Genomic DNA, 16502 nt, shown 5'->3' on the forward strand with positions numbered 1-16502 from the left:
CTGAAAAGTCCTTTTCTTCATTCCTCATCAGAACACTCTGTTTTCCCTCTGACCACGCCCCCTCCGGAAGTGGATGTGCCTCGGCTCTCCAGCACGTTGATCTAATGTTTACATGTTGGCTGAATATACACGGCTGCTCAGAGATCGCGTTACTTCAACCCTCTGAATCTGATCCTGACGGAGAGGCGCCTGTAGCAGGACCTTTCTGAAGGATTGGTCATAGATTTAGTGTTTCTTGTTGTTTTATTTATCAGTATGTAGACGTGTGTCTTGGTACACAGCTACGAGCATGTAGCTATGTGGCTATGCTAACTAGCGCTAGCACTTATCCATGATAAATCATCCACTAGATCTTCAAATCTGCAGACGTGGGGAGTAAACCCGACCTCTGCCAGAAAGGCAGCGGGACCTTTTATGAAGGATTGGTCACAGATTTAGTGTTTCTTGTTGTTTTATTTGTCAGTATGTCGACGTGTGTCTTGGTACACAGCTACAGCTACAGCTACAGCTATGAACATATAGCTATGTGGCTATGCTAATTAGCGCTAGCACTTATCCATGACAAATAAAAATCATCCACTATATCTTCAAATCTGCAGACGTGGGGAGTAAAACCGACCTTTGCGTTTATTAAGAAAGCCTACAACTAGCATGCCTCCCTCCTAAGCTCCTTGTTGGCACATATTTGTGCAGGTAATGAAAAACGGGGGAGGGATTCAGTATTATTTTATACAGTCTATGGGCTGAACAAGCTCCGAGCTCTGACTCCGTGACAGACCGGATATTGTTGTTACGTAACAAAAACACGGAAGTCTGAAACGGCTCGTTTCACACACATTTACAGAAAGGTGGAGAAATCAAAACAGGGGCAGAATGGATTTTTTTCATTCTTGGGGGGTTTGTAGACATGCCAGGGACACATATTTCAGGTAAAGAACCATTAAAAAGTCAATTTTGCATGATATGTCACCTTTAAAACACCTCCCTGATAGATGAGTATAATATGAGACCACATGATGTTTGTTCCACGTGACGGAAAATTGATAACAAAAATGCGTGTAAGAGTAATTTCTTAACAATCAACTAATCAATAATCGATTAATTGTGTACATCCCTAGTTTTAGCAATATGTCATGTGCCTTACAAAGGGTGCAAAGAAAAGCTACACCCTAGTGAATGCATTATAACACATGGAACAAATCACTGTTTTTCTGAGTCAGTATTCTGGCTAGTGGCAGATTATGTGGTGAAAACATCATGTGATTACATCTCACAGACTACTTGAGATGCTTTTAAAATAAGAACATGTTCATGCTGGGTTTTCAGAGAAACATGACTAACTGTCTACAGCTACCAAAGCAGTGCTTGGCCGTAGCTGCGCTTTAAGCCCAACACAGCAGGCTAGAATACCAAAAATGGTGATACCAACATGTTGATGTGGATGTTTAGCAGAGGAAATGTTCAGTACCCCAGGTCAGCGTACCAATGAGCTCTAAACATGGAGAAGATTTAAAGCTGAGTGGAGTGATAATAGTTGTATTTTACAAATCACAGGTAAGGTCATTTGACCTAAAAGCACTAGATCAGGGGTATAAAACCGGCCTGCCGGAGGTTCAAATCCGGCCCGCAGGATGACTTTGCAAAGTAAAAAATTGCAAAAGGCATTTACTGCAATTTTTCAATAAAAGTAACTGCTTTTTCAAATTTGTCCTCTGGGGGGCACATACAATCAAATGGCTGACTGAGCGCACCTGAACGACACTCTAGGTATTTTTTATCTCAAAGTGAGGAAAATAATATTTGCAGTTTGCATAATCTGGTTGAATTACAAACTTTTTAAAGCACTTCAAGACCCAATCAACACTAAAGTTTACGTATATGTAGAAGTGGTAGATCCACTATTTTCGAAAGGAGCCTCATATTGTGCATGTGCTTAACATACATGTCAGTGCGCTCCTTTACTACTAACACTAGCACTACACCCCTTCATACAACCCTGTCCAGCAAGCAAACTGTACATGCTGGAGCTGAGGGGTCCATAATGGTCAACTTTACCTTATCATTATCATAATCTCTCTGTTCTTTTGCAGTAAACATTACACTCTGTGTCAGGTGATTAGGAAACCAGTGTGTTTGGTGTGTTCACAGCAGGTTTCAGTCCTTAAAGAATATCATATTCGGCCCCACTATGAGACTCATCATGGCGAAAAATACAACAGCTGTTTATGTAGAAAGATCATTAAATGTGAACATTTACAGAATGTGTAGAATGGAGTTGTTGTTATTAACAGGTTATTATGTTATGATTTAACTGGTTCGGCCCACTTGAGATCAACTCGGGCTGTATGTGGCCCTGAACTGAAATGAGTTTGACACCCCTGCACTAGATTGAAAGGCCTGCATCAAGTTTTTACTAGTAATCCTTGAATTGTTGCACTTCTCATTTAAAATAAAGTGCAATTCTGATGTTGGAGCGAGCAGAAAAAAAAAATGTCAGGAGGACTCTGGAAACCATGACTTAATAGTTGCTGAGATCTTTCTATCTGAACCAAAGTGATTGGAGGCTCCATAGACACAGGCTCAGATGCAGTGTGCACAATATGAGACATTCCTGCTCCTGCTGTTGGTGTTTTGCAACTATTAATAACTATCAGTCAAAATAGATTTTGTGTTTTTACAGTAAACAAAAGATTAGAGCAGAGCAGACACCAAAAGCCTGCTAATGACATCTGGATGTGAAATATACAGCCTATAATGCCAAAATGATACCACCTGCAGCGGGTCCTAATGATCCCTTAACAGCCCAAACACAGGCTGAACACTTTAAAGATAAAATGGAATTCAGAGTGTTACAAAGTTGACTTCTATAACCAAGAGTGTAAAAAAATGAGGCCATGGCTGCAGCACGAGATAATGGATAACACATGTGATTGGCTGCGCAGTATCCCACACGGTCATGGAAAATATGAGGAAAGAGGGTGCACCAGAGCCAAGCAGACATTAAGCCCCTCTAAAGCCCAAACAAGGCGAATCATGAATCAATCAACATTTAGATTTCCATTTTCTGAGAATACGTTAACTATAAGAGCACCGAATCCAGGAAAGTGGTTTTCTTTGACATGGAGAGTTTTTCAAGGGAAAGGGAGGGTGGTCCTGATAAAACAAAAAACAAAGATGGGTATGTCCTGCCAGCTGTCTTCACTATGAAAAAACTAAAACAAAACAAGCAACCTAACTTGGTTGAAATGTCAAGATTATATCTTCATCTTTTGCTCGCTCACAACATCTTGTTTTGTTTTTTGGTGTTGATTTTCTCCTTGATGTTCCCTTTCATTCTCCAGAAACAGAAGGGTCAAAGTGCTTTTACTGCCTGAATTTGCTAGAACTGGTCACTTGTGTAAGTAACAAATTTCTAATTTGGTTCAAGATATTACAAGATGCCCTGAAGAGTTTTGCTGTGTTTTGGGTATATTTTTTCTTGTAAACCATATGGCTGCAAAGTTTTTCTGTTATTGTCAAACTCTAGCCAAAAGCAGATTTTTTAAGAGTTTGATCCTTGCATTGTTCAGATCTCCTGTGAGGAGTTTTCAACTGCTGATTGAACAGCTGAAATGAACACATTCCTCTAGTGCTAGTGCGACAAAAGCAAACAACACAATCAGCAACCAGACTGAGAATTTCCATATAGTTTTTTTAATGTCGGAACTGCTGCTGGTCAAAGTTTTATCAATTTTAGTGTAAAAGATGAACAGTGAGTGCAGGGACATCACTGGGTTTCTCAATTGTAAAAGCTGCCTTATATCCATTGGCAATAATTTGCTTCACATTCATTTATTTGACAACTACACTACCAGTCAATAGTTTGGAAACACCTTTTCATTCAAGCGTTTGTATTTATTTTAATTATTTGAAACACTGTAGATTAACACCAAAGACATCAAAACTATGAACGAACATATAAGGAATTATTCAATTAACAAAAAAGTGTTAAACAAACCAGAATGTGTTTTATATTTTAGATTCTGTAAAGTAGCCCTCTTTTTCCTTCATGACAGCTTTGCACACTCTTGGTATTCTCTCAGTCTGCTTCATGAAGTGGTCTCCTGGAATGGTTTCTGATTAACATGAGCCATGTCAAGAGTTCATTTGTAGAATTACTTGCCCTCTTAATGTGTTTGAGACCATCAGTTGTGTTGTTCAGAGGTAGGGTTAGTACACAATGGATAGCCCTATTTAACTACTGTTGTAATCCATATTATGGCAAAACCAGATTATTTCATAGTTTTGATGTCTTCAGTATTAATCTACAATGTTGAAAATAATTCAAATAAATAAAAACCATTGATTGAGAAGGTGTCCAAACTTTTGACTGGTAGTATGTGCACACAAAAGAGGGTCCCTGTCATGAAAACTATGCTTCTTAGTTAAAGTTGATTCTTTTTGTAATTTTTGTTGAAGGTTTTTTTTAGCTCATTTTGCCAAATTTTAAACTGCTTTCCATATAAATGTTCATTAGAGCAGAAAACCACAGACGTCATCAGTCAAAAATAAAAATGAGCGAGTGTGTTTGATGTCCTTTTCCATTTGTCTAATGTTTTCCTCTGTGACTTTGTGTCCTTAGACTACACGCAAGTAATAGTAGCAAATAACAATAGTCCTTACAATAACTATGTGATTTATTGCATTTAGACAAAGCCCTCCTACTTGATGAGCACATTTCATGAAAGAAACCAATTACTATGTAACAGACAGCTAAGGGTGTTTAACAGCTTATGACCAAGGGGTTGTCTCTCAGTGTGTTTCCAGTCTGCAGCGGGGCTTGCTGGGAAACCTCATGCATTTGTCTAACAAGAGCAGCCATGGAGCTCTCACTGGTCACTTGGACCTCTCCGCCTGCCTCTGGTCTTCTTTCTGTGGTTCAAGCTCGGCAAACAGCCTCTAAAAAAAAACTGTGACATTTTCATGCATATTTGGCAGTGGGGTCACTGTGAGCAGCCAAAAAAGCCAGGCTCTGATTGGTTTGTTTTGCAGACTGCACTGACCTGAACTTTAGGAGGGTTTGGGTTAAAAAAAAGAAAAAAAAGAAAAAGAGGGAAGGGGGGAAAAAGGAAGAGGAGAGGGAGACATGAGTTAGAGGGGAAAAAGGGGGGAAACTTCACATACCACAACTCCCTGAACTCAGAAATGCATTTGGTTCTTTTTCAATACCTCATAACATCTAGCTGCCAAACAGCATTCCTCGACTCATGCAGACAAAAGGAAAATCCTTTTAGCAGACACACATTCATAACATTGTAGGGGCCAGAAAGAATCAGAATTATTTAGTAAAAGATAGGTATGAACAAGTTTGCATACACAGAACTCAGTGCAGATATCCATTTATACGCCTAGGAAAATGATGACTCATCACAAAAATATAAATCAAATAGTAAATCTTCTTTTCTATGAATAAGAACACCCTTTGGGATCAAATGAACCCACTTGCTTCTCCTTTCCCCCTAATTTTTTCTGTTCACAAAGAAGAGGCACATTTTTATTCTTCATACTAGAATAATATTGTTATGTATGTACAGCGATTTCTTTTACAAATGTACCCTTTATGCCAAGGGCCAGACAGAAAATGTGTGCCAAACCATGCGGTTTAAACTTTCACAGACTTGGGCTTCCTCTAATATTCATCTGTGCATATTCCAGACCACAGAGAGTCAGATTTACTGACTGCGGTGCAGAAGTGTTTCCTGTTTCAGGCTCAGCCACATCCACTAAGGTCCTGCAGTCCCTCCAGTGTCTTTGCCATGGTCATGTATCTACTAGCTGCTACATGCTGAAGGATTACAGAATCCCTGATGACCCCAATCTGTGATCATTTATAGTGTTTGACACACTAAAGAATGTATGGGATATCAGTGTTGTCTCAGGTAACAGAGATTAGATGTAAGGGAATTAAAGGGAAAGTGTGTAGTGAAGAGGATTTTAAGGCAAGTAATCATCCAAAATGGCATCTGAATAAAAGAAAATACTCAGAGTGAGATTGTTGTTAAGATTTTAGGGGAGGAGGAGAAGCTCTCCCAAGTTAATCTCCCTTGGTTCAGTCAATATTTACAAGAATGACAGTTAAAAAAAGAAAAGAAAGACTAAATAAAGTGTTACATATACTTTTGTATAAATGAAACAGATTGCAGACAATTATATTATTTGTGCATGTTAGCTAAAACTTGTTTTACACTGCGGTATGTGAGACATTGTCTCTCCTAAATCCAAAATCATTCAAATGTCAGAAGTGCTATTATATTTCTAACAAATGGTCTTCGTCATGCTCATGTCTCCTCTTCCTCTGTCACTAGTTGGCCTAGAAGTGTGAAGACAATTCCTGTATGACTTCCTCACATGCCACAGTGTGAGTGCACAGCTCTGTGAACTTAAAACGGTTTTGTGTATGTTTGAATCACTGTGTCTGGATCCTTTTTTAGGCAACCATCTGAAACAAACTCTGTTCAGGGACAGGTCTAACCTTCTCAACATGTGTTATTCAACGTGACGTCATGAACCTCCTGACTTGTATGACTGCCTAGATTCACTAGAAAGGGGGGGGGGGGGGGGGGGGGGGGCAGTATAACCAACAGGTATTGTGGCTTGTGGCTGCTGGTACAATAAGCTATAAAGCGTTCTATTTACAATATGCTCAGGGTTTTTATTTTCCCTTTATAAACACAGTACATGCAGACCTAGTTATTTAACAGTGAAAACCACAGATTCACCAGACTGGAAATAATTGGTTGGACACAGGTGTGTGTGTGTTTGTGTATATGTGTGTGTGTATGTGTCTGTGTGTATCTGAGACTTTAACAGAAAGATTCTCAAATAATCAGCTGCGAAAAAAATACAATCCAAAACAACAGAAAAGGAGAGGGAGACGTACAAAGAGAATTAAAGGTTAATTAAGCAAGTCCTTGTCTGAATCCTCTACTAACCTCACATGAAAAAACATCTCATCTACAATTGCACATTCTCACATCAGCGGATTCAGTGCGGTGGAAAGATGGTGTGGTGTCCGGAGTGACAAAAGATGACTTTTCTTCTCACATCCTCAGTGTTTTTCACACCTCACCCTCAGATCCTGACACTGGCTCAACACTAGGCGTGAGAATCTTATTTGAGCCAGGAAACCCTGATTCATGCAGCCAGGCTTCTCTCACAGTGCAGCCAAGCATCTTAGCACTTATACTAGAAGACAAGTCATGTATAAATGAATGTGATAAATTATGTGCTACCTAACTAATGTGCCTCAGGTTGTGGACTTGAGGCAGGAGTTCCAGTTCCAGGAGAGCAAATAGTGGAAATGAATGTCAATATTTCTTTTGTTTGTTGGCAGACATGAGACAGTCATGAGACTTTCATCTTACTTAAGTCAACACGGTGTGACAAACTCCAGCACACAAATGAGTACAATGAGTGGTTGAAGTGAGATAGTGTGTGATTCTGTGTGAGCACCAACCTCAACATCCTGCAGGCTGAAGTCGTTCTGATCTTTAAAGTTGGCGGCCCCGGCGCTCAGCTCCATCAGCATCTTGGCGATCTCAGGCTTTATTGCTGCAGTCAGCCTGCTGGCCGCCTCCATGACGTGTTCCTGCACGTCCTTCAGTTGCATAGCTGCTTTGGAATAGTGAGAGTTCCTGAACACGCTGCTGAACAGGTCTGTGAGGAAGGCGCTGGCCCGACAGAACACGTTGAGTGCATCCAAATATTTGGAGATGCCTTGCTGGATGTCTGCAACCGCGGTGGTGGCACCAGAAGGAGGAGGATGGCAGCCACCGGGCATGACCACCCCAGTTCCGATGGGTGAAGAGGCCGAGCAAGAGGAGGCCAGGGAGGCGCTAAGGGTCCGGCTCAGCTCAGGCATCTGGTACTGCTGGTGCTGTTGCACTTTCTGCTTGGACCCGCCGAGCAAAAAGCGACGCTTGTAGTCCATTTTACTTTCCTGTGCACTACAACAATACATATGTGGTGCAACAGCACCAAAACTGTTTTTAGTTTGTTTGCCCCACAAAGTGCTCTTGTCCTCTTTACAAAAACACAAACTCGACTCTGAAAACCGTTCAAGTTATTTAAAAAAAATGCTCAATGCTTCCACCTGCCAGAGGGTCATCTCAGTGAACCTTGTAGAGAGGCAGCACAAACTTGGGTCAGATTTGGAGTGCGATCAAAAAGACTTGCAGGCTGAGTGAAATGCTTGCATGCAGCCCTGCTGCAAATATGTTAGGCCCTGCTTAAAAACAGCAAAAACACACCTCCAGATTCTCTGCTTCCAGCTTCAAACAAAACGATCATATCAGGGGGGAGAAGAGTCAAAAACACTCGAGTTCAATCAGAGTGATTCCACAGCCGAGCTATAAAGTGCATTAACTTTCCTTCAGTTTTTGGAGAAAATCCTTCTTCACACAGTATATATAGGATGAATGTACATATATCAACCTCTACCGACCTGCACCAATAAAAGTTGAAAATTATTTTAAAAGCTGAGAAAAAAGGATCCAAGCAAAATGAGACACTGGTCAACAGCAGGAAGAAAAAATGACAGTAATAAAAGAAAAAAGAGTAAATGCTGGAATCAGGCGTGGTTCAGGCTTTCCTTGTGCACCAGCTGGTAGAGGAGCTTTGGGAAGCGAGGGGCAGACAGATCCAGTCCGTCTACAGTCCTCTTCGTGAAGCAGGGCTCTGCAGGCAGTGAGCAAGTGGCCAGCTGATAGCTCTGTCTGCCTGTCTGAAGTCTCCGGCAACTTCCTGGTTCCCCCTCGTCTGCTGGCTGAGGTAGATATTACTCACCGTGGAAACAAGTGTGCTTCCAGATTTCACTGCTCTCCGCGGATGCAGATTAGAGCGACAAAAGCACAAATGTATCTGTAAGGCCTCTAGGTCATTTCCTAAGGGAGGAGAGAGCACAGACACAGATGAGCAGGTTAGAATTTTGTGACATTAGAGGGATGAGTTGCATTTCAGTTGTTTTACACCAAAACAAACTTGACAGCCTTTGCAGCTCAAAATATAAACATGCAATAAACAGCTTCATCTCAAGGATTGTAGCATTTCATTAAGTCATTACGTCACAGGTTTTTGATTTTAAAACAAGCCTTAAAAGATAGGTACAGAAACACATTTATTTCTCAAGCAAGCAATAATTCTTTTTCAGTGGCTGAGCACACTGAAAGTATAAAGGAGAAATGTCACAATATTTAATCCACACAACAAAAACAATCGGCTAATATTAATCTCTGATCCTATAATAACTTTATCCTTCTTTATAAGAAATGAGATGCCTAAGTGTTTATTGTACAGACTTAAAGCTTGAGCGATCACATTTATGAAGCAGTTCCACCACTGCTCATAGAAAGGACTGTGTTTCCCTTTTTATGACCAACGTGGGGTTCTGGTGGTCACAGCCTACCACTCTCCAGAAAATCTTCACTTCCTTATTTAGCCAAATAAGATCTCATCTGTGTAATGGTATTGAGTCATATTATGTTGAATATGAAACGCTGCTCAATTTCAGTAGGACTTAGAGCATATTCCCTACAACCACCTGACTTAAAGGTACAGCATGTAGAGAGAAGAATATCTAGTAATATCTAGCAGTGAGGTTCTAGACTGAATTTTCCCCTCCCTTTGTTTTGACAGTGGCCTTCAAGGACAAGAAGCTCCGGTGACGCATGAGAAGTATAATCCTCGATTTTTTTTACCATGAAAGACATCTATAAATACAAATTCTTTTGCACAACCAATCCTCCTTAATCCTTTTCCAACCGGTGTCCTGTGCACCTGTTCACCAAATACAAAAACATGTATGTTACTACCTTGTTCTTTCTGTGCTACTGAGGAAACATGGCGGAGCAAGATGGCAGCCTCTGTAGAAAGGGACCTGCTGCAATTTCAATTCATAAAGGCTCATTCTAGGTTAACAAACACAGAATTATTATTCATATTCTGGTGGTTATACACTATTGTAAATATACTTACAAATATTATATTTTGTTTCAACCATGTCTGTTCTGATAAATACTACACCCTGTAACTTTAACAACTGTTGTAGCTAGAGCTGGGTGATATTGAAAATGATGTTATCATGATAAAATGTTTCATATAAGTCAATAATTGTCGATAATTATCACAATTTATCAAATCATTATTTCATTTAAATTTAGAGGCAGATTTTTGCTAATTAACACCCCTCCCTTTCCAGTGGTTAGGGGTTGTTATTACAGGTTTAAATATACTGAATTTTTTCAACATTTGTTATATTTATACTGAGAAAAATTACATCACGATAATTATCATTATCAAATTGTCGCCCAGCCCTAGTTGTAGCAGAGCCTTGCCTTACGTTCATAGGGCCCTATGAAATCCGTTTTATTTATTTTTTTCAAATTCCGTTTTATTTTTTAGAATTCAGTTTTTTACCCTTTACACTTATTTTACAACCATATAGTGTGTGCTTTTTGTGTCAGTGAATAAAATGTCCGTTAATTAAATGCAAAAATACTTAAATTTATTGATGCAACACATCATTGCACATTTTCGCCCAGTATTTCAAGTCAAAACATAACCAAGCGGCAACCTCCGGTCTCAAACGATGAAGCCCATGCGGGAGTGTTATAAACTGCAATACATCGAAAATCTGCTTGAGGCTGGCTGAAGAAACACTGGAAACCACATAGATATGAATGGGAAAAAGACAAACTTTGTAGCATTAATAAACATGTTTACAGCCTGGTTCAAAAAACGCCTACGAAGCTAATCTCTCTAATGTCACACACTGTACAGGGGGTGTACATTTTTTTCTAACATGACGGTTCAGAAGATATTAAGATTACGAGTTTTGCCCAAATAAGGACATGACTGACGTGATTCCCGGTCTGGAACACATAGCTGTTGGCTAGGAAGCTCAAACTACGTCACACTCTGCCTGGTTGAGTTCCCCATTTCCAATATGGCTGCTGCCGTCGATTTGCTTCAAAACTGCTCTGAGGAACAGATGGGTGATGTCACGGATACTACGTCCATATTTTATACAGTCTATGGTTGTAACATAACAATGTACCAATAAGTGCTATAAGTACAGAGTGCTTACAACACTTATTGTTTTTCTCTGTTATTCACATGGCTTTTGGAAGACAAGAGGTCATCACAATTATTTTTACATTTCCAGTCAACAGTATGTTGGCAGAATTTTCAGCATGGCACCTGACACATAGAAGTCATTTGGGAACTGTTCAGCTCTGTATTTTGGAGTAAGACATGAGTTTCGTAGTTTTTTATGCAGACTTAGCCGGTGTTTCTGGTGGCCACTTCGACATGTTTATTTCGGGGGGGGGGGGGTGTTTGTAAGGAGATGCACGGGTGGTGCCACGAATGAGCGATCCCCAGAAACATTTCCCCAGACAAACGTTCCTTCCCCTCATGATGACAGCATTTCAGTCACATTATGTCAGTTTCCACGATATTCCGCGTTTAACAGTAGATTACGTTTTTATTGGCCTATTCCGCGACTCCGTGAACGCGGAAATCATAGGGCCCTACATTCAGAAATAACATACTGCACCAGGTGTCAGCATACAGGCTCTGCAGGTGGTCTATTTCATATGTCTGTTTGTAAACTCTTTACATCACAACAGGATGAGATAGTTCTCAGTATTTGAGGTTTTAATTTAAAAGAAACCCGACACATGCAGTTGTCTATTTTGTTACATAGACTTCAGTATAGTTTCACTGCATTTAGTTGACTACCTTGTTCAGTTAAGACAATCTACATACTTCATAGTCATCTATACAGTGACTTATTCAAGTTTGTTCAGTTGCTGATACTTTACAAACAACAACTATTATCTTTTACATGCACAACACTATTGTACTGAGAGACAAAAACTGTTCTTTCCCCTTCACTGAAAGCAGATCATATGTAGCCACATTTCTCCAAACATGGTAATATGACACCACAGTTTGGTAAAGAGGAGGTTTAAAGTTGCACATTTTTGGACGATTACTAACACCACAGCTCCCAGTGAGCGTCTCTGAAAAGAATCTCCGGCAGTGTCTGGTTTTGCAGAACACAGCTGCACAGAGAAATTCCTGCTAGAAGCCATTGTTAGGAGACACTGCAGGGTCTGTTAAACCATGTATAGTAGGAGTCACAATGCCCCCCATTTAGCACCCTAGTATTAAGACTTTTCATTCTCCGACTGGCCTTTTCACTTGTTGAAGATTGTAATAATTTCTGTCAGGATCAGGGGAAATGTGGCGTCACGTCTCTTCTAAGAGTTAACTAACAGCATTCAGTATGATATGTAAAACACATACCAGCAATTATTCTTCCAATTTACATTTTTCACAAACGCAACATGCAAAATGCAAAATGCGAAAGAGAGCTGTGTCAACTACACCAAATTCAGACTTTCTTTAGCTGGAGTCTGAAAGCTTTTTGCTTGCGTTGCGGTTAAAGCTAGGGTTGGTAGTCATGGAAAACTAGCATGAATTCATTGTTTTGCTTGTCAGAGCCCCCGTGGTGAGAGCTTTTTAGACTCTGATCCGGACTACAGTCCTGAGCAAAGCACCTCATCGGGTCAGAGGGGACAGGTCCGAGGTCGAGCGAGAGGGGCAGTAAATAGAGGCAGGGTACGGGGACTCGGAGTGCACGCCGGGGAAATGTACGTGCAGGAGGCTGGCAGAACGGCAGGACGGGATTTGATTGGTTTCATATTTTGGCTCCAGATGGCAGGGATTGGTTGGGGTTTTCCCAGGTTTACTCCGGCTGTAGATAGCGGCTTTTTTTCACTCTTTTTTAAGAACACATTATGTATTGATTGCCATCGGAACATAAAGATCATTTTAACCAGTATAACAAAAAGTGTATCTAAATCTGACTACCAACCCCAGCTTTAAATCAATCCATCAGAAACAAACTGTTAAAGGTGAATCATGAATACTTTGAATTATTTGTTTTACTTATTGTGAAGTTAAGAGCTTGATTCCATATTTGCATTTGTGTTGAACGGTAGGATAGCAGGTGTAGTTTCATAAGCAAACAGTCCATCCAAACCTGTTCCTTTGCTCTGTAGAGCCCCAGTGGTTCTGAAGTTGACAGACAGACTTGTGATAATATTGTACTCAGAGTGCCACCAAATATCAACACGACAGACTTATCAGTTACATACACAGCTATCACTGTGTAACATTTAGACTCTCTTATCTCGCAGCACCACACTAACAGCCTTTGTGTTTAGGGATGAGCCAGGAAAAGCAACTTTTGCACAAGAAAAACATCATCACCATCCAGTCTGCTGCCGGCTTTTCATGACGAGCTTCCATAACGCTACCCCGTCAACATTCTCCTGACCTTCAAACCTCACTTCCTTTCACTAACAGAGGGGTACGCCCAACAAAAAAAAACAAAAAAACAGCCAGCCCTCATCTGTCCTCTGCTGGAAAGAGGAAAGACAGAGCCAAGGGAAATCACTGACCTCTTCATGAAGGGACAACAGAGATGTGCTTTCCATGTTTAACCCTTTGGTTACAGGGCCATGGATTTGTAGAGGTCTCACAGATAATTGTCCACAGACAATGCAGAGTGATTTTTACTCATGGGCTCTGCTAAAAACACATTCTCTTCAGTAATACTTGTTTCCATCATCCTGAGCTTTCCGGGGGCCATGTCCACTTTGGGTTATCTCAAATTTAAAAAAAGGAAGGTGTTTTCCCCGAAAAGATGCTAATTATCAAGGTCACTTAAAAAAAACATCAAAGATTGGTTGTTGTGTTTATGACTTTATTTCAAAAACTTTTAATGCCAACTATGGATGTAAAACTCAATTTGTTTTGCAACAATGCTGTATGATGCCCACGACGCTGGGGTGCATGCATTACAGCAGGCTTAAATCTAAGGCTGCTCTGAATCATATACTGTATAAATAACTGAAGTAGTATCCGTGACGTCACCCATCTCTTTCTGGGCGCTGTATTGGAAATGCGGAACTCAACCAGACATAGTGCGACGTAAAGAGGCGGAGTTTGAGCCTTCTAGCCAAAAGCTATGTGTTCCCGTCCGGGAGTCAAGTCAGTCATGTCCTTATTTGGGCAAAAACTCATAATCTTAATATCTTCTGAACCATCACGTTAGAAAAACATTCACCCCCTGTACAGGGTGTGCCGACAGAGAAATAAGCTACATAGAGCCCAGCCGTTTTTTGAACCAGGCTGTAAACATGTTTATTAATGCTGCAAAGATCATCTTTTTTGAATTGGTGTCTATGTGGTTTCCCGTGTTTCTGCAGCCAGACTCATGCGGATTCTCGATGAATTGCAGTTTATAACACTTCAGCATGGGCTTCATATTTTGAGACCGGAGGTTGTAGAGGTTACAGAGGTCCTCTCTGTATGACATCAAATAATTTATTTCATAAAGAGAGCATGTATGTCCAAGGAGAAAGTGGCAATTTCCATTCAGGGTTATCTTGTGTTTTTGCCTGAGCTATCACAGTCTATCTGAGCTGTATTGGCTCTATGTATCTCTCTACTCACCACTAACTATGGTACTGCTTGCTGCTACACTTTGCAAGAAAAGTATGTTGCTTTTGTTAGACATGTTAAGGGATTAGTCTTATTCTGTCTACCACTGTAATACAAAAATAGAACACCATCAATCATCATAGGTGGATTAAGTTAAGGCACTCTACATTGACATTGCTTAAGGGTTGAGATTTCCTTGTAAGCCTTTGCCGGATGGACAACACGCAAAACTGTCTACTTGTAACTCATTGGCAGTTTGACAGCTAACTAGTGCAACAGGCAGCCAGACTTCTTAATCCCAGGGATTACAGCCACAGTGAAAACCTGCCAGGTGCCCCACAATACTTGCTAGTTGACAAACTTGATAGGACATTAGACGAGGTAAACAGGAAACCTGAGCTTAGCTAGCCTGGAGCGATCCACTCTGGTTCTTTCAGACTGCTCACAGGAGGACAGACATACGGTATGAGCAGCGCGCTGTTTGGCAGAACAATTCAGAGAAGCCAACGTATAACACAACTAGTTGTACAGTGAGACAGATTGTGGACTGTGATTTGAAAGACAGAATCTAAAAATTTAACATTTGAGAAAACAATTTGCTTTGTTGCTTGGTTTGAATTTGGAATTATATTCAAAATTGTTTGACATTTTCTAAGAAGACAGTATATTTTGTGATTTCACTGTGGTAATGATGAATAGTCACTAGGGATGCACCGAAAAGTCGGCCACCGAAAATGGCCCAAAAGTGCATTTTTGGTTTTTGGCCGAAATACTGTTATCAGCGAAACAACACGGCCAAAACAGAATGTTGTGATGACGCAAGCAAAAAACACGGCCAGTGCGCGCTTGTCTGGATAAAGGCCAACCCGTCTGCATCAGTTGTTCCTTTAATTGCAGCACTAAAGCGTCTTCTAAGCAAAGAGATGGAGACGGACCACGGGGTGAAAATAATGAAAAGTACACTCTTAGAGTCTGTCAGAACACGTTTCACTGTTCAGATCCACTGCACTTCATCGCGACTGTGCTTGATCTGCGTTATAAACGTCATTACTTGGATGTGGGAATAAAGCAGAACACACAAGAAATGTTCCAGGCCGCGATGGATGCAGAGAACCCGCTTGGAGAAGGAGAAGCGCACAACGCAGAAGAAGTAGAACAGAGCACAGAAAAAAGGACTCGTCTCTCTGAACCAGATGAGGGGCATGCACCCTTGTTGTCTGATATGTTCAATGAGATCCTTGATTTTAGTGAGGTTAGTACACAGTCATAGCCATAAATGCAATGGTACTAATAATTAGCATAATAGTTTATTTTGGTGTTTTGGTTTTCGGCCAAGAATTTTCCTTTCAGTGCATCCCTAATGGTCACACGTGGATTTAACTAGCTCTGCGATTCTTTTTTTTAACTTTCTGAAACCTCACATTGTTTGGTGCATCTCCAGATAGAGTGTAACAAAAGTAGAACTGATTAAGTTCAGTAAGTCACAGTCTATTCATCCTGAATAACAAAGCCTGATTTTGGAGAAAAGTATGAGCCACTGGTTTTGTTACATGGTTTTTCCAATCTAACACAATTCAGTAGTGTAATGTTAAAGAGTGTTAGTGGTCTAGACTTACTTCCTGGCTATAAAACTTTGGAAGCAGAGGTTATCCCAAGAGAAACAGACATGGCATCAATATTAATGAGGGTAGCTCCACTGGCTGCCAGCCTTCTGGTGGAGGGCACACTGTATTAAGAGATTGCACCCAAACAAACACATGTGATAGGAGACTCCCTCCGGATGCACTGGACTTGTGCCAGCACGATATAATGTCCTTCCTCCAGCAGGGGCTACTAGGGGCTAATGTTAGCTCTACTTCCCCACTCACCAAACATGTCAGCTGCTCAGCTTCAACAGGAAAGGGGTTAAGGTTTCCTGCAGCAAGCTCCCTGTCGCCAGCAACAAAAAC

The 16502-nt window shown here is 40.7% G+C and overlaps 1 protein-coding gene across 2 annotated transcripts in view; it reads right to left on the reverse strand.

Annotated features, from left to right (window-relative positions):
• The window catches only part of LOC117810003 (uncharacterized protein KIAA0355-like), a 49358-nt gene that overhangs the window by 23643 nt on the left and 9213 nt on the right, over positions 1–16502 (reverse strand). For both annotated transcript variants that reach the window (XM_034679538.1, XM_034679539.1), the window contains exon 2: positions 7496–8921. In XM_034679538.1, coding sequence (XP_034535429.1) covers positions 7496–7999 — 504 coding nt within the window. In that variant the 5' untranslated portion in view covers positions 8000–8921. The remainder of the gene's footprint in view (positions 1–7495; positions 8922–16502) is intronic.

The sequence above is a fragment of the Notolabrus celidotus genome, chromosome 3, assembly GCF_009762535.1.
Source record: "Notolabrus celidotus isolate fNotCel1 chromosome 3, fNotCel1.pri, whole genome shotgun sequence".
Classification (NCBI taxonomy): domain Eukaryota; kingdom Metazoa; phylum Chordata; class Actinopteri; order Labriformes; family Labridae; genus Notolabrus; species Notolabrus celidotus.